Consider the following 19,608-nt stretch of genomic DNA (forward strand, 5'->3'; position numbering starts at 1 on the left):
TACAGTTTGTGGCAGTATTATATTCAGAGTATACAGTGTGTAAGAGTATTATATTTAGAAAGCGCAGTGTGTAGCAGGGTTATAATGATTATTGTTTTCATATAAAGTATCAGAATGCACTGACACACTGAGGAGCCATCTGGGCGTCACATTCTGCAGAGACAACATTTTGCTGGAGGAAGTCCTGTCGGTACATACCATCTGAATTAGATAAGGGAAGACTATAGAGAAGACGTCACCTCTAGTCACTGATATCATTGTGTATGCTGCCTGACTGTCCCATCAGAGCTGTAGTCACTTGTAAATTCTGCAGTTATGATGGGTGAAACAACTCCCAGCAAAACCTCGCCACTGCTTAGGTCATACTGGGAGCTTTAGATTTAAATGGCTAAAACCTCTCTAGCACTGTCCCATTCTGAGGCAATTGGTATATTTGGTTACGATACTATAAATCATATTCGGCCAACAGGCGTGAACTTGTTTTGGAGCCTGAGATTGCCAGGCACTTACCTTTTTTAGACTTTTCTTTTTTCAAAGGGAGGGGGGACTGATGCAGCACCTCGGGCACTAGGTACGCATCTGGTCAGTACACAGTACAACTTCTGTGTTTGAATGATAGACAAGAAAACTGTGGAAACGGCTGGTGTTTATATATAATTTCATTATATGGTAGGTGGTTAGTACCCCTTCTCCTGTCCTTATTGCTGGGTGTACCCCTTCTGATGTCCTGTGGGTATACTCTCAGTATTCCATCGTTTTGTAAACATGGTTGGTGCACAATACCCCATCTCATGTCCTGTAGGTACAATATCAGTATTTGATCTTATTCTGCATATATGGTTGGTGCACAGTACCCCTTCTCTTGTTCTTTATGGCTGGGTTTACACCATCCCATGTCCTGTAGGTATATTCTCAGTATATATATATATATATATATATATATATATATATATATATATATATATATATATATATATAGAGTCAGTGCGCAGTATCCCTTCCCACCACAGCATGTTCTTCTTACCTACTCTTGACCTTATAGGTCTCCCCATCTGCCCTCAGCAGGTTTGTCATGCCCGGTCCATCCCCTCCTCCCGGGCACTCTGCCATCACTATTCTCTCGCTGAACCCAGACTAGGACCCGGGAAGAACAGAGCCACGTGACTTTAAGAAGTGGTTGGTCACATGATGTCATGACGTAGGGCGTTCTTACAGATAGGGTAGCGAGCGGCTACCTTCCATCCAGATCCGCGCACCTGTCTCCAGCATCAGGAGCAGCTGTCCGGGGCTCTGGAGGCCAGTGTACAGCAAACCGCCCAGCAGCCTCCCCTCCGTGACATGCCAGCCTCCGCTGCCGGGCACTGCTAGCAGACCCTGTGCCAATGGGCAATCTCCTGACAGGGGTCAGCTTCAAAGAGCCCACCACTGTGGAAGAGTGCGATTCTACCTGGGACACCGACTCCGGGGGAGAAGACGAGCAGCAGGAGGATGAGGGGGAAGCGGAGAAGGAAGACGGAGCCGAGGAGCAGAAGCGGTGTAGTGCCAGCCAGGAGGAGAGTGCAGCGGGCGAGCCTGAGGTGACAGCGGGCGAGAGAGCGGACCCTCCCAGCCAGGTACACGTGTGCCCCTCTACCCCCTGCCAGCCTTGTACACGTGTGCCCCTCTACCCCCTGCCAGCCTTGTACACGTGTGCCCCTCTACCCCCTGCCAGCCTTGTACACGTGTGCCCCTCTACCCCCTGCCAGCCTTGTACACGTGTGCCCCTCTACCCCCTGCCAGCCTTGTACACGTGTGCCCCTCTACCCCCTGCCAGCCTTGTACACGTGTGCCCCTCTACCCCCTGCCAGCCTTGTACACGTGTGCCCCTCTACCCCCTGCCAGCCTGGTACACGGGTGCCCCTCTACCCCCTGCCAGCCTTGTACACGTGTGCCCCTCTACCCCCTGCCAGCCTGGTACACGTGTGCCCCTCTACCCCCTGCCAGCCTTGTACACGTGTGCCCCTCTACCCCCTGCCAGCCTTGTACACGGGTGCCCCTCTACCCCCTGCCAGCCTGGTACACGGGTGCCCCTCTACCCCCTGCCAGCCTTGTACACGTGTGCCCCTCTACCCCCTGCCAGCCTGGTACACGTGTGCCCCTCTACCCCCTGCCAGCCTTGTACACGTGTGCCCCTCTACCCCCTGCCAGCCTTGTACACGTGTGCCCCTCTACCCCCTGCCAGCCTTGTACACGTGTGCCCCTCTACCCCCTGCCAGCCTTGTACACGTGTGCCCCTCTACCCCCTGCCAGCCTGGTACACGTGTGCCCCTCTACCCCCTGCCAGCCTGGTACACGTGTGCCCCTCTACCCCCTGCCAGCCTTGTACACGTGTGCCCCTCTACCCCCTGCCAGCCTTGTACACGTGTGCCCCTCTACCCCCTGCCAGCCTGGTACATGGGTGCCCCTCTACCCCCTGCCAGCCTTGTACACGTGTGCCCCTCTACCCCCTGCCAGCCTTGTACACGTGTGCCCCTCTACCCCCTGCCAGCCTTGTACACGGGTGCCCCTCTACCCCCTGCCAGCCTGGTACACGGGTGCCCCTCTACCCCCTGCCAGCCTTGTACACGTGTGCCCCTCTACCCCCTGCCAGCCTTGTACACGTGTGACCCTCTACCCATTGCCAGCCTTGTACCCATATGCCCATCTGCCCCCTGCCAGTCGGGTACATGTTTTTTACATATGTCCACTGCCACTGTAGCCACAGAGCAGGTGCTGCAATAATCGTGCTACATAGGTATGGGCTGGATATGTTCTCTCTGTGCTGTACCACATATCCTATTTTACCATGCCTCAAACTGGGCAGGAAGGTGGGCACACAGAAACAGCCTACGACATGCATTACTGTAGTATATTTTAGTGGCTATGGGTAAAATGCTATTACTAACGCGGCATGACTGCTGTGCTGAAGCTTGGCACTATCATCATGTGTGATATTATATTACTATATATTGGGATTGTTGCCGTATCGCTTATTATACATCATTATACGCTGGTAATATCATTTTATTATTACCCCATTGTTAACTACACTTGTGCTGAAGTTGACATTAGAGCTGAGCGAAGTTACAGTGATTCGATTCGTCACGAACTTCTCGGCTCGGCAGTTGCTGACTTTATCCTGTATAAATGAGTTCAGCTTTCAGGTGCTCCGGTGGGCTGGAAACTCTTTCCTAGGACTGTATCCACCTTTTCCAGCCGACCGGAGCACCTGAAAGCTGAACTAATTTATACAGGATAAAGTCAGCAACTGCCGAGCAGAGAAGTTTGTGACGAATCGAATCACTAACTTCGGTCGTCTCTAGTTGAAATCCTGACCCTCAAAGATTTAAGGATCCTGTGAGCTCTAGATCACGCTCAGAGCTCAATTGTCAAAGAGGCTTTGCTGTGCCAGGATGAACATCTCCTCCCTCCCAGACCCCTCTGCCTTGACCATACAGGGCTTGGCTTCCATAAGTCAACGCAGGGGTTTAGGGAGGGAGAAGATGTTCATCCTGGCACAGCAAAGCCTCTTTGACACTTAAAGGGTTTATCCAGGAATAGAAAAACAGCTACAGTAATTTATTTTCAAAAAACGATCCCCATCTGTCTCCAGGTTGGGTGGTTCTGCAGCTCAGTTCCTTTTTGAAGTGAATGGAGTCAAGTTGTAATACACACACAACCTGGAGACAGAAGGGGAGTGATTTCTGAAAGAAATTAGCTCTGTTTTTCTATTCCTGGATAACCCCTTTAAGCTCCAATATGATCTAGAGCTGACAGATTACCTTTATGGTCATACAGATTTGTGTTACCGTATGTGTTATATGTTGCAGGCTGTGCCAGTTTTTTGTATTGTGTTGGTCTTCTGACATCCTGACTAGTACTGGGTGGTATGACCAAAAATGGATATCATGGTATTTTTCCAAATTATTATGGCGGTTTCCCCCCCACACATTCCCAATAATAGAAAGAGCCATGTATGTACCAGCTCATATATAAAGGTCCTGTAACTCGCCCATGCTGTATATGTAGGTATTGTCCCGAACCCCAAGTGCGCTTTCACTCCTTTCTCAGGAGTCTACGAGTCTACTATGTAGAGTCCTGCACAGGACTGATTTTTTATTTTTTTTTTCAATCCCGGTGACTTTTTTTTTTTGACCAGTCCCACCTGCTCCCACTAAAATGTTTGTCCAATCCCACCCGCTCCCGCTAACATAGGAATGTACATACACTAGAGTGCAATGCTCTGTACATACTCCCCACTAGAGATGAGCGAACTTACAGTAAATTCAATTCGTCACAAACTTCTCGGCTCGGCAGTTGACTTATCCTGCGTAAATTTGTTCAGCCTTCAGGTGCTCCCGTGGGCTGGAAAAGGTGGATACAGTCCTGGGAAAGAGTCTTCTAGGACTGTATCTTCCTTTTCCAGCCCACCGGAGCACCTGAAAGCTGAACTCATTTATGCAGGAAAAGCCATCAACTGCCGAGCCGAGAAGTTCGTGACGAATCGAATTTACTGTAAGTTCGCTCATCTCTATTAGGGAAAAATTTTAACACTTAATTACACTTTTTTTCTTTTTGCTATAGCTCCCATAGGGTATGTGCATACTGAAGAGCATTGCACCCTAGGGTCTTTACAACCCTACGGTGTAATGCTCTGCAGTCTGCACATACCCCCATGTGTATAGCTGTGTGTGTGTGTATGTACAGACTAGGGTGCAATGCTCTGCACATACCCTCCCATGTGTATAGCAGTGTGTGTGTGTAAATTCATATACAGGTGGGGGTATGTGCAGACTGCAGAGGTCTGTAGAAGACACTATGGTGCAATGCTCTGTCTGCAGTCTTCTCTGCACATACCCCCATGTGTATAGCAGTGCAGAGCAGACTGCCGACACAGATAGGAGGATTGCCGACCGCCGGGGCTGCAGCATAGCGCACAGCGAGTATGTGCTCTAGAAGATTTTCATTTTTACCTTGTGAAAGGGACTATTGCAGTCCAGGGCAGGCTGAGCTGGGAAATGAATGGCGGTGTGAGGTGGAAATTTGCCCGTCACAACGGCGGCGGCAAGAGGAGACAGTTAGGAGGAGCAGAAGCAGCCCCACCCTGGTGAGTGATTGGTGAATGTACTCGGAGCTGCCACTGAGTCTGCTGCTACTGCTGCCGAGTCTGAGGCTGCTGCGGGATTTGCGGAACCCGCAGGCATAGCGCCTGACTGCCCGCCCGCAGCAGCTTCCTGGCCGCTATTGCTGTATATGACAAATTCAGATCATGGAACAAAAAAACAAACGTATGAACCGGTATACAGCCCAGCACTACTCCTGACCATTGATTTTGGCTGGAAATGGTCATAAAAAGTTTGTGTGGATGAATCTATTAAATCCATAGTTTTTATTTATATTTCCCCATCATTGCATATTTATATTAAGTGCGGTATCTGATAGTGACTTATAATTAACCGCATGGCCCCTATTGTTAGTGCCTACCAGTGTTGCCCACTGTACAAACACTCATTGACAAAAAATAACACAAGCAGGTAGTAATGTCAGTTTGCTGCAAACCTCTACAAGCACATATGTAAATGAGTACAGGTTTGGTCTGAAAAGGCACTGGGTTTGCCCATTGGGCATAAAAGTTGCAAAACTAAACCTCCAGCAACCGTTTTCTGGGAATGTTTGGAGTTGTAGTTTTGCAACATCTGGATGACCAACAGTTTCCTGTACCACCTATCTCGACCTTCTTCTTGCTTTTACTGACTCTGCCTCTTCCTAGTGTATTGTGCTGTCATCCCTGACGTTCTGCTGATGTGCAGTAATAGGGAGAAAAATAGTCTGTGTGTGTAAATGTAATACACACATGTGGTAGCCCTTGGGGGTGTATAGTAGTGGGGATGTTGTATCGGTATATGAGGTGTTAACACTATAGTTCGTGACGCCAGACTGAGGGCTAGTATACTGAGGTAATTCTCCGGCCTATCGCCGCCCTTCCCAGTAACGATAGGTGCATGAAATGACATGAAATGACTGAAGGTCCACAAGATTTAACTTGAACTTGAATCACTTTACTTAAGTGCTTACGATACATCCAAGGCACAGTAGCAGTCTAATATAACAGTCCTTATATTGCTCAGTGACTGACAGTTGTTGCGGACCTTGAGGTATTCAGAAAGTCTCTGAATTTAGGGTAGATATTGCAGATCCGTCCGTTTTTAGGGGTTAGATTAGGTCCGGTGATGCTGCAGAGTCTCTTTCTCTCTCTGTCTCTGTCTCTCTCACACCCGTAATGTCATGGTGCCCAATCTTGATGGAAAAACTTGGGGAACATGCCAGGTCCGAGCATTCCTAGATGAACAGTTTCCTGGAAAGTGGATTGGTCATCGTGGGCCAGTTGAATGGCCCCCAAGTTCTCCCGATCTGACTCCCTTAGACTTTTATTTTTGGGGTCATCTGAAGGCAATTGTCTATGCTGTGAAGATACGAGATGTGCAGCACCTGAAACTAAGGATACTGGAAGCCTGTGCTAGCATTTCTCCTGCGGTGTATATAGAAGTATATAGCAGTGTATACGGATACTGGAAGCCTGTGCTAGCATTTCTCCTGCGGTGTTGCTATCAGTGTGTGAAGAGTGGGAGAAGAGGGTTGCATTGACAATCCAACACAATGGGCAGCACATTGAACCCATTTTATAAGTGGTCAGAAACTTGTAAATAACTCATGAAAGAATAAAGTTATGTTAAAAACAAGCACATCATTGTTTTTCTTGTGGAATTCCCAATAAGTTTGATGTGTCACATGACCCACTTCCTATTGAAGAAACAAAAGTTGGATTCAAAATGGCCACCATGGTCACCACCCATCTTAAAAAGTTTCCCCCCTCACATATACTAATGTGCCACAAACAGGAAGTTAATATCACCAACCATACCCATGTTATTAAGGTGTATCCATATAAATGGCCCACCCTGTATATTATTTCTTTTTTTATAATATTTTTTTTTGTTTGTATATAGTTATGGTTTATATACCATGATAACTTAATATCCTGTCATTTAATCAACAATAGAAAATCCATCAACCGAAAGACATAAAACTTAAAACTAGCTGGTTCTTGAAAGGAAACAACATAGTGACTGGCTATAAGGTGACACCATTGTCACGTAAACGAGTCATACTGAATAGCATCTGCACTACAGCAGCACATGGTGGAGTACTGGTAAACCAGACTAGCTGCTATAGTTGTGGCTTGTCCCAGCTCTAACCCCACTTTTTGTCCCTATTACGTTGCTTGCAATACAGGTTTGCATATAAAGTTCATTATTTTCCATAATGTTATGATAAAAATTTAACTTTCATTTATTTTAATTCATTGCACACCAACTGAAATATTTCAGGTCTTTTATTGTTTTAATACTGATGATTTTGGCATACAGCTCATGAAAACCCCAAAAATTAGCATATTTCATCCGACCAATAAAAGAAAAGTGTTTTTAATACAAAAAAGTCAACCTTCAAATAATTATGTTCAGTTATGCACTCAATACTTGGTCGGGAATCCTTTTGCAGAAATGACTGCTTCAATGCGGCGTGGCATGGAAGCAATCAGCCTGTGGCACTGCTGAGGTGTTATGGAGGCCCAGGATGCTTCCATAGCGGCCTTAAGCTCATCCAGAGTGTTGGGTCTTGCGTCTCTCAACTTTCTCTTCACAATATCCCACAGATTCTCTATGGGGTTCAGGTCAGGAGAGTTGGCAGGCCAATTGAGCACAGTAATACCATGGTCAGTAAACCATTTACCAGTGGTTTTGGCACTGTGAGCAGGTGCCAGGTCGTGCTGAAAAATGAAATCTTCATCTCCATAAAGCTTTTCATCAGATGGAGGCATGAAGTGCTCCAAAATCTCCTGATAGCTAGCTGCATTGACCCTGCCCTTGTTAAAACACAGTGGACTAACACCAGCAGCTGACATGGCACCCCAGACCATCACTGACTGTGGGTACTTGACACTGGACTTCAGGCATTTTGGCATTTCCTTCTCCCCAGTCTTCCTCCAGACTCTGGCACCTTGATTTCCGAATGACATGCAAAATTTGCTTTCATCCGAAAAAAGTACTTTGGACCACTGAGCAACAGTCCAGTGCTGCTTCTCTGTAGCCCAGGTCAGGCGCTTCTGCCGCTGCTTCTGGTTCAAAAGTGGCTTGACCTGGGGAATGTGGCACCTGTAGCCCGTTTCCTGCACACGCCTGTGCACGGTGGCTCTGGATGTTTCTACTCCAGACTCAGTCCAGTGCTTCCGCAGATCCCCCAAGGTCTGGAATCAGTCCTTCTCCACAATCTTCCTCAGGGTCTGTCACCTCTTCTCGTTGTGGAGCGTTTTCTGCCACATTTTTTCCTTCCCACAGACTTCCCATTAAGGTGCTTTGATACAGCACTCTGGGAACAGCCTATTTGTTCAGAAATTTCTTTGTGTCTTACCCTCTTGCTTGAGGGGTCAATGATGGCCTTCTGGACAGCAGTCAGGTCGGCAGTCTTACCCATGATTGTGGTTTTGAGTAATTAACCAGGCTGGGAGTTTTTAAAAGCCTCAGGAATCTTTTGCAGGTGTTTAGAGTTAATTACCGTATATACTCGAGTATAAGCCGAGTTTTTCAGCACGATTTTTCGTGCTGAAAACACCCCCCTCGGCTTATACTCGAGTGAACTCCCCCACCCGCAGTGGTCTTCAACCTGCGGACTTCCAGAGGTTTCAAAACTACAACTCCCAGCAAGCCAGGGCAGCCATCGGCTGTCCGGGCTTGCTGGGAGTTGTAGTTTTGAAACCTCCGGAGGTCCGCAGGTTGAAGACCACTGCGGCCTTCAACATCATCCAGCCCCCTCTCACCCCCTTTAGTTCTGAGTACTCACCTCCGCTCGGCGCTGGTCCGGTCCTGCAGGGCTGTCCGGTAAGGAGGTGGTCCGGTGGGATAGTGGTTCCGGGCTGCTATCTTCACCGGGGAGGCCTCTTCTAAGCGCTTCGGGCCCGGCCTCAGAATAGTCACGTTGCCTTGACAACGACGCAGATGCGTCGTTGTTAAGGCAACGGCTCTATTCCGGGCCGGAAGCGCGGAGAAGAGGCGCCCCCGGTGAAGATAGCAGCCCGGACCACCTCCTCACCGGACCACCTCCTTACCGGACAGCCCTGCGGGACCGGACCAGCGCCGAGCGGAGGTGAGTACTCAGAACTAAAGGGGGTGAGAGGGGGCTGGATGATGTTGAAGGCCGCAGTGGTCTTCAACCTGCGGACCTCCGGAGGTTTCAAAACTACAACTCCCAGCAAGCCCGGACAGCCGATGGCTGCCCGGGCTTGCTGGGAGTTGTAGTTTTGAAACCTCTGGAGGTCCGCATGTTGAAGGCCGCAGTGGTCTTCAACCTGCGGACCTCCGGAGGTTTCAAAACTACAACTCCCAGCAAGCCCGGACAGCCGATGGCTGCCCGGGCTTGCTGGGAGTTGTAGTTTTGAAACCTCTGGAGGTCCGCAGGTTGAAGACCACTGAGGGCGAATGATGAGAAGAGGATGATGAAGGGGGGGGGGGTGTGGGGATGATGAAGGGGGGTGGGGATGATGAAGGGGGGGGGGGGTGTGGGATGATTACAAGGGGATGATGAAGGGGGGATGTGTGGGATGTGTGGGATGATGACAAGGGGATGATGAAGGGGGGATGTGTGGGATGATAAGGGGATGTGTGGGATGATGACAAGGGGATGATGAAGGGGGGATGTGTGGGATAAGGGGATGTGTGGGATGATGACAAGGGGATGATGAAGGGGGGATGTGTGGGATGATTACAAGGGGATGTGTGGGATGATGACAAGGGGATGATGAAGGGGGGATGTGTGGGATGATAAGGGGATGTGTGGGATGATGACAAGGGGATGATGAAGGGGGGATGTGTGGGATGATGACAAGGGGATGATGAGGATGTTAATGACGGGTCTGGATGATGACAGGGGGGGATGAGGTATTTCCCACCCTAGGCTTATACTCGAGTCAATAACTTTTCCTGGGATTTTGGGTTGAAATTAGGGGTCTCGGCTTATACTCGGGTCGGCTTATACTCGAGTATATACGGTAGTTGATTCAGATGATTAGGTTAATAGCTCGTTTACAGAACCTTTTGCATGGTATGCTAATTTTTTGATATAGGAATTTTGGGTTTTCATGAGCTGTATGCCAAAATCATCAGTATTAAAACAATAAAAAACATGAAATATTTCAGTTGGTGTGCAATGAATCTAAAATATATGAAAATTTAATGTTTATCATTACATTATAGAAAATAATGAACTTTAGCACAATATGCAAATTTTTTGAGAAGAACCTGTATATGTTGTCGGGATTAGATCTTGTCTAATCAGTAAATACATTAGGCTGACAAAATTGTTCCAATGATTATAAGCTTCTTTTTTTGGAATGCTGTGTAACAGTAAAATATAACCTATTCAGCTAGTAACCTCTACTATTCCATGTTTTTCAAGACTTTTCAGAGATACTTTGACACTAAGATATAGGATAGGGGATAAGATGTCTGATCATGGGGATCCCGCCGCTGGGGACTAGGGATCAACCGATTATCGGTTTGACTGATATTACCGGCCGATAATCACGATTTTGGACATTATCGGTATCGGCAATTACCATGCCGATAATGCAACCCGCCCCCAGCCAGAGGTGACCATGGCCGCCACTGCCCCATTGCCTCTACCCACATACCGCCGCCGCTAATTACAGATTAGACATTTTTATGTCAACAAAAGTTAGATTTTATTTCCATCATTTACACTTTCAAAATAACAGAAAACTAAAAAATGGGGTCTGCAAAAGTTTGGGCACCCTGCCGAGTTAATATCTTGTACTGCCCCTTTGGGAAGTATCACAGCTTGTAAATGCTTTTTGTAGCCAGCCAAGAGTCTTTCAATTTTTGTTTGAGGAAGACTTTTGTAAGGAAGAATGCTTCCTTACAAAAGTCTTCCAGTTCATTGAGATTTCTGGGCTGTATGTCACGCACTGCTCTTTTAAGGTCTATCCATAGATTTTCAATTATGTTGAGGTCAGGAGATTGTGAAGGCCAGGGCAAAACCTTCAGTTTACGCCTTTTGATGTAATCCCCCGTGGATTTTGAGGTGTGTTTAGGATCATTATCCATTTGTAGAAGACATCCTCTCTTTAACTTCAGCTTTTTCACAGATTGCATCAAGTTAGCATCCAAAATTTGCTGAAATGTTATTGAATCCATTTTTCCTTCTACTCGTGAGATGTTCCCTGTGCCACTGGCTGTGATACAACCCCAAAGCATGATGGATCCACCCCCATGCTTAACAGTTGGACAGAGGTTCTTTTCATTAAATTATTTTCCCCTTCTTCTCCAAACATACCTTTGCACATTCCGGCCAAAAAGTTCAATTTTAACCTCATCGGTCCACAGAACTTGTTTCCAAAATGCATCAGGCTTGTCTATATGTTCATTTGCAAAGTTCAAACGCTGATTTTTGTGGTGAGGACGTAGAAGAGGTTTTCTTCTGATGACTCTTCCATGAAGACCATATTTGTACAAGTTTCTCTTTATAGTGGAATAGTGTACCACAACTCCAGTGTCTGCCAGATCTTTCTGGAGAGATTGTGCAGTCAAACGTGGGTTTTGAATAGTTTTTTTTTCTCGCAATCCTGCGAGCTGTTCTGTCTGATATTTTTCTTGGTCTTCCAGATCTTGCTTTAACTTCAACTGTTCCTGATGACTACCATTTCTTAACCCCTTTAAGGACTGAGCCCTTTTTCACCTTAAGGACCAGAGCATTTTTTGAACATCTGACCACTGTCACTTTAAACATTAATAACTCTGAAATGCTTTTACTTATCATTCTGATTCCGAGATTGTTTTATCGTGACATATTCTACTTTAACATAGTGGTAACATTTTATGGTAACTTGCATCCTTTCTTGGTGAAAAATCCCCAAATTTGATCCAAAAAATGAAAATTTTGCATTTTTCTATCTTTGAAGCTCTCTGCTTGTAAGGAAAATTGATATTCAAAATAATTTTTTTTTGGTTCACATATACAATATGTCTACTTTATGGTTGCATCATAAAATTTGAGTTTTTACTTTTGGAAGACACCAGAGGGCTTCAAAGTTCAGCATCAATTTTGACATTTTTCACAAATCTTTCAAACTCACTATTTTTCAGTGACCAGTTCAGTTTTGAAGTGGATTTGAAGGGTTCTTCATATTAGAAATACCCCACAAATTACCCCATTATAAAAACTGCACCCCCCAAGGTATTCAACATGACCTTCAGTAAGTGTTTTAACCCTTTTAGGTGTTTCACAGGAATAGCAGCAAAATGAAGGAGATTCAAAATCTTAATTTTTTACACTCGCATGTTCTTGTAGACCCAATTTTTGAATTTTTGCAAGGGGTAAAAAGGAGAAAATTTTTACTTGTATTTGAAACCCAATTTCTCTCGAGTAAGCACATACCTCATATGTCTATGTAAAGTGTTCGGCGGGCGCAGTAGAGGGCTCAGAAGGGAAGGAGCGACAAATGGTTTTTGGGGGGCATGTCACCTTTAGGAAGCCCCTATGGTGAAAAATTTGAAGCCCAATTTCTCCCGATTCAGAAAACACCCCATATGGGGGTGAAAAGTGCTCTTCTGGCGCACTACAGGTCTCAGAAGAGAAGGAGTCACATTTGGCTTTTTGAAAGCAAATTTTGCTCTGGGAGCATGCCTCTTTTAGGAAGCCCCTATGGTGCCAGAACAGCAAAAAAAAAAAACACATGGCATACCATTTTGGACACTAGACCCCTCGGGGAACGTAACAAGGGGTAAAATGAGCCTTAATACCCCACAGGTGATTCACGACTTTTGCATATGTGTAAAAAAAAAAAATGTTTTACCTAAAATGCTTGGTTTCCCAAAAATTTTACATTTTTAAAAAGGGTTAAAGCAGAAAATACCCAAATTTGTAACACAATTTCTCTCAAGTACGGCGATACCCCATATGTGACCCTAAACTGTTGCCTTGAAATACGACAGGGCTCCAAAGTGAGAGCGCCATGCGCATTTGAGGCCTAAATTAGGGACTTGCATAGGAGTGGACATAGGGGTATTCTATGCCAGTGATTCACAAACAGGGTGCCTACCCTGTACATTCACATTGGGGGGGAGAATACCTCCAGCTGTTGCAAAACTACAACTCCCAGCATGTACGGTCTATCAGTGCATGCTGGGAGTTGTAGTTTTGCAACAGCTGGAGGCACACTGGTTGTGAAACACAGAGTTTGGTAACAAACTGTGTTTTGCAACCAGTGTGCCTTCAGCTGTTGCAAAAGCTACAACCCCCAGCATGTATGGACAGCGGAAGGGCATGCTGAGACTTGTAGTTATGCAACAGCTGGAGGCATACTACTTTGGTGGGGATTGTATTTGGTTTGCTACTTAACTCAGTGTTTCACAACCAGTGTGCCTCCAGCTGTTGCAAAACTACAACTCTCAGCAGTCACAGACAGCCAACGGGCATGCTGGGAGTTGTAGTTATGCAACCAACAGATGCACCACTACAACTCCCAGCATGCACTTTAGCTGATTGTGCAAGCTGGGAGTTGTAGTTATACAACAGCTGAAGGTACACTTTTCCATAGAAAAAATGCGCCTCCAGCTGTTTCAAAACTATAAGTCCCAGCATGCCCATAAGGGAATGCTGGGAGTTGTGGTGGTCTGCCTCCTGCTGTTGCATAACTACAGCTCCCAGCATGCCCTTTTGCATGCTGAGAGCTGTTGCTAAGCAACAGCAGGAGGCTGTCACTCACCTCCAACAGCTGCTCCACGCCACCGCCGCCGCTCCTGGGGCCCCGATCCCAACAGGGACGCTGGGGATCGGGGTCCCCAGCTCCCGGGGTCGTCTTCCCGCTCACGTCCTCCGGAAGAGGGGTGGAGCGGGTTGCGGGATCGACACCCACAGCAGGCGTGCCCTGATTGGTCGGCCACCTCACCCCTGCTGGCTATGGCTGTTCGGGGCCGTCACCTGGTCACTGGAGACCCGATTGACCCTGAATCCGCCGCAGATCGCTGGACTGAATTGTCCAGCGATCAGCGGCCATTGCCGACATGGGGGGGACATAATGACCCCCCTGGGGGATATTCCGGGATGCCTGCTGAACGACTTGAGCAGGCATCCGGCATCGGCTCCCCTCCAGCTAGTGGCTGGGGCCGGAAATGCGCAGAACGTATCCATACGCCCTGTGTCCTTAAGGACTTGGAAACGGGGGCGTATGGATACAACCTGTGTCCTTAAGGGGGTTAATTACATTTCGGACAGAGGATATTGACATCTGAAAACTTTTTTCTATCTTCTTATAGCCTTCTCCAGCTTTGTGAGCACAAACTATTTTCAGTTTCAGATTTCTAAACAACTGCTTAGAAGAACCCATGGTGCTGATTGTTGGGGCAAGGTCATATGAGTCTGGGCATTTAAAACCTTTGAGATTGACATCACCTGGTCTTCCCAGATGATTGAGAACAATCCATGACACTGGCAGGTCTCAGCTTTGCAAAGGGGGCAGTGCATGCTATAAATTCTGTAGACGCCATTTTTTGTTTTCTGTTATTTTGAAAGTGTAAATGATGGAAATAAAATCTAACTTTTGTTGACATATTATAAGAATGTCTAATCTGTGTAATTTGATGCCTTTTGGAGATTTTTCCATCTTTCCTTGGCTTCTTTATGCACATTAATACAAATTTTTACCTGGGGTGCCCAAACTTTTGATCCCCACTGTAACCATTTGCTTTGTTTCTATTATGTGAGTGATGCTTGTGGTCAGGTTTCTCTTTATAAAAGTACAGATAGTCTGGTTGTGTGTTGATGACTTGGATGATTAAAATCTTTCTTTTTCCCCTCTGATTGCAATTCTATGGTTAAACAAAAGGTAAAAGTGTCTTTTTTTTTTTAATTTTATACAGTGGAGCAAAAAAGTATTTAGTCAGCCACCAATTGACCAATAGTGCAAGTTCTCCCACTTAAAAAAGATGAGAGGCCTGTAATTGTCATAATAGCAATACCTCAACTATGAGACATAATGAGAAAATCATAAAATCACATTGTCTGATTTGAATTTGTTTGCAAATTTTGATGGAAAATAAGTATTTGGTCAATAACAAAAGTTCATCTCAATGCTTTGTTATATACCCTTTGTTGGCAATGACAGAGGTCAAATGTTTTCTGTAAGCCTTCACAAGGTTTTCACACACTGTTTTGGCCCATTCCTCCATGCAGATCTCCTCTAGAGCAGTGATGTTTTGGGGCTGTTGGTGGGCAACACAGACTTTCAACTCCCTCCAAAGGTTTTCTATGGACTTAAGATCTGGAGACTGGCTAGACCACTCCAGGACCTTTTTAAAAGGCTTCTTACGAAGCCACTCCTTCGTTGCTCGGGCGGTGTGTTTGGGATCATTGTCATGCTGAAAGACCCAGCCACGTTTCATTTTCAATGCCGTTGCTGATGGACGGAGGTTTTCACAAAAAAAAAAATCTTACGATGCATGGCCCCGTTCATTCTTTCCTTTACACGGATCAGTCGTCCTGGTCCCTTTAACAGTGAAAAACAGCTCCAAAGCATAATGTTTCCACCCCCATGCTTCACAGTAGGTATGGTTTTCTTTGGAAGCATCTCAGCATTCTTTCTTCTCCAAACACGACGAGTTGAGTTTTTACCAAAAAGTTCTACTTTGGTTTCATCTGACCACATGACATTCTCTCAGTACCCTTCTGGATCATCCAAATGCTCTCTAGCAAACTTCAGACAGGCCCGGACATGTCTGGCACTGCATGATTTGAGTCCCTGGTGGCGTAGTGTGTGCCTTACCTTGGTCCCAGCTCTCTGCAGGTCATTCACTAGGTTCCCCCTACCCCCCGCCCCCCCGTGTGGTTCTGGGATTTTTGCTTCCGTTCTTGTGATCATTTTGACACCACAATGTGAGATCTTGCGTGGAGCCCCAGATTGAGGGAGATAATCAGTGTTCTTGTATGTCTTTGACTTTCTAATAATTGCTCCCACAGTTGAATTCTTCACACCAAGCTGCTTATCTATTGCAGATTCAGTCTTCCCAGCCTGGTGCAAGTCTACAATTTAGTTTCTGGAGTCCTTTGAGAGCTCTTTGGTCTTGGCTATAGTGGAGTTTTGAGTGTGCCATTAACCTCTTAAGGACTTAGCCCTTTTTCACCTTAAAGCGACTCTCCGGTGATTAGACATCTTATACCCTATCCAAAGGATAGGGGATAAGATGCTTGATCGTGGGAGTCCCACCACTGGGGACCCCCGGGATCATGCACACGGCACCCTGTTTGTAATCAGTCCCTGGAGTGTGTTCGCTCCGGGTCTGATTACGGACGACCACAAGGCCGGCGGCGTGTGACGTCACGCTCCGCCCCTGTATGCAAGCCCACAGGAGGGGGCGTGACAACTATCACGCCCCCTCCCATAGGCTTGCATTGAGGGGCGGAGCGTGACGTCACACGCTGCCGGTGGCATGACGTCACACGCCACCGGCCTTGTGGTCGTCCGTAATCAGACCCGGAGCGAACACAAATTGGGTGCCACGTGCATGATCCCGGGGGTCCCCAGCAGCGGGTCTCCCGCGATCAGGCATTTTATCCCCTATCCTTTGGATAAGGGATAAGATGTCTAAGCACCGGAGAACCCCTTTAAGGACTCAGCCATTTTTTGTAATTCTGACCACTGTCACTTTAAACATTAATAACTCTGGGATGCTTTTAGATATCATTCTGATTCCGAGATTGTTTGTTATTTTTGTGACATATTCTACTTAACATAGTGGTAAATTTTTGTGGTAACTTGCATCCTTTCTTCGTGAAAAATCCCCAAATTTGATGAAAAAAATGAAAATTTAGCATTTTTCTAACTTTGAAGCTCTCTGCTTGTAAGGAAAATGGATATTCAAAATAAAAAATGTTTTGGTTCACATATACAATATGTCTACTTTATATTTGCATCATAAAATTAGAGTTTTTACTTTTGGAAAACACCAGAGGGCTTCAAAGTTCAGCAGCAATTTTCAAATTTTCCACAAAATTTTCACTATTTTTCAGTGACCAGTTCAGTTTGGAAGTGGATTTGAAGGGTCTTCATATTAGAAATATCCAACAAATGACCCCATTATAAAAACTTCACCCCCCCAAAGTATTCAAAATGACGTTCAGTAAGTGTTTTAACCCTTTAGGTGTTTCACAGGAATAGCAGCAAAGTGAAGGAGAAAATTCAAAATCTTCATTTTTTACACTCGCATGTTCTTGTAGCCCCAATTTTTGAATTTTTGCAAGGGGTAAAAAGGAGAACATTTTTACATGTATTTGAAACCCAATTTCTCTCGAGTAAGCACATACCTCATGTGTATGTAAAGTGTTCGGCGGGCTCAGAAGGGAAGGAGCGACAAATGGTTTTTGGGGGACATGTCACCTTTAGGAAGCCCCTATGGTGCCAGAACAGCAAAAAAAAAAAAACATACGGCATACCATTTTGGAAACTAGACCCCTCGGGGAACATAACAAGGGGTAAAGTGATCCTTAATACCCCACAGGTGATTCACGACTTTTGCATATGTAAAAAAAAAAAATATGTTTTTTCCTAAAATGCTTGGTTTCCCAAAAGTTTTTTACATTTTTAAAAAGGGTAATAGCAGAAAATACCCCCAAAATTTGAAGCCAAATTTCTCCCGATTCAGAAAACACCCCATATGGAGGTGAAAAGTGCTCTGCTACAGGTCTCAGAATAGAAGGAGTCACATTGGGCTTTTTGAAATCAAATTTTGCTCTGGGGGCATGCCGCATTTAGGAAGCCCCTATGGTGCCAGAACAGAAAAAAAAAAAAACACATGGCATACCATTTTGGAAACTAGACCCCTCGGGGAACGTAACAAGGGGGAAAGTGAACCTTAATTCCCTCACAGGTGTTTCATGACTTTTGCATATGTAAAAAAAAAAAAAGAAAAAAAAAAAGGGGGTAATAGCAGAAAATACCCCCCCCCAAAATTTGTAACACAATTTCTCCCGAGTACGGAGATACCCCATATGTGACCCTAAACTGTTGCCTTGAAATACGACAGGGCTCCAAAGTGAGAGCGCCATGCGCATTTGAGGCCTAAATTAGGGACTTGCATAGGAGTGGACATAGGGGTATTCTACGCCAGTGATTCACAAACAGGGTGCCTCCAGCTGTTGTAAAACTCCCAGCATGCCTGGACAGTCAGTGGCTGCCCGGAAATGCTGGGAGTTGTTGTTTTGCAACAGCTGGAGGCTCTGTTTTGGAAACAGTGGCGTACCAAACGTTTTTCATTTTTATTGGGGAGGGGGGCTGTGTAGGGGTATGTGTATATGTAGTGCTTTTTACTTTTTATTTTATTTTGTGGTAGTGTTGTGTTGTGTTTTTAGGGTACAGTCGCACGGGCGGGGGTTCACAGCAGTTTCTCGCTGGCAGTTTGAGCTGCGGCAGAAAATTTGCCGCAGCTCAAACTTGCAGCCGGATACTTACTGTAAACCTCCGCTCATGTGAGTGTAACATGTACATTCACATTGAGGGGGGAGGGGGACGGACATCCAGCTGTTGCAAAACTACAACTCACAGACTGTACATGCGGGGAGTTTTAGTTTGCAACAGCTGGAGGCACACCGGTCGTTAGAAAAACACTGAGTTCGGTAGAAAAAATTCTGAGTTTCACAACCAGTGTGCCTTCAGCTGTTGCAAAACTACAGCTCTCAGCAGTCACCGACAGCCAACGGGCATGCTGGAATTGTAGTTATGCAACCAGCAGATGCACCACTACAACTCCCAGCATGCACTTTGGCTGTTTGTGCAAGCTGGGAGTTGTAGTTATACAACAGCTGAAGGTACACTTTTCCATAGAAAAAATGTGCCTCCAGCTGTTGCAAAACTAGAAGTCCTAGCAAGCCCATAAGGGAATGCTGGTAGTTGTGGTGGTCTTCCTCCGGAAGAGGGGCGGAGCGGGTTGCGGGAGTGACACCCACAGCAGGTGCCCTGATTGGTCGGCCGGTAAACCGGCCGATGAATCAGGGTGATCGTGAGGTGGCACCGGTGCCACCTCACCTCTGCTGGCTATGGCTGTTCGGGGCCGTCAGAGACGTCGGCATCGGGCTCCTGTCCCCAACCGGCTAGCGGTGAGGACCGGATTTCCCACAGGCGTATGGATACGCCCTGCGTCCTTAAAGGGGTAGTGCGCTGCCTTGGCTTTCGGAGCTCCACACGCAGCGTCCGGAAGTTCATTACTCCGTACGCTGTGTGCGGGCTTCCATGTTCGCGGCCGCCGGGCGTGACGTCACGCCCGCCCCCTCTACAATAGTTTATGGGAAGGGGGCGCGACCACTTCACGCCCGGCGGCCGCGAACATGGAAGCCCGCACACAGCGTTCGGAGTGATGAACTTCCAGACGCTGCGTGCGGAGCTCCGAAAGCCAGGGCAGCGCATAACCCCTTTAAGGACTCAGGATGCAAGGCGTATCCATATGCCCTGCGTCCTGAAGAGGTTAATAC

General features: G+C 46.5%; 1 protein-coding gene across 1 annotated transcript in view; it reads left to right on the forward strand.

Annotated features, from left to right (window-relative positions):
* The first annotated feature begins 1,172 nt into the window (after positions 1 to 1,172).
* Positions 1,173 to 19,608, forward strand: part of OGFRL1 (opioid growth factor receptor like 1) — a 53,852-nt gene continuing 35,416 nt past the window's right edge. The window contains exon 1 of the mRNA XM_056563581.1: positions 1,173 to 1,613. Coding sequence (XP_056419556.1) covers positions 1,383 to 1,613 — 231 coding nt within the window. The 5' untranslated portion in view covers positions 1,173 to 1,382. The remainder of the gene's footprint in view (positions 1,614 to 19,608) is intronic.

Source organism: Hyla sarda, chromosome 3 (genome assembly GCF_029499605.1).
Source record: "Hyla sarda isolate aHylSar1 chromosome 3, aHylSar1.hap1, whole genome shotgun sequence".
NCBI lineage: Eukaryota > Metazoa > Chordata > Amphibia > Anura > Hylidae > Hyla > Hyla sarda.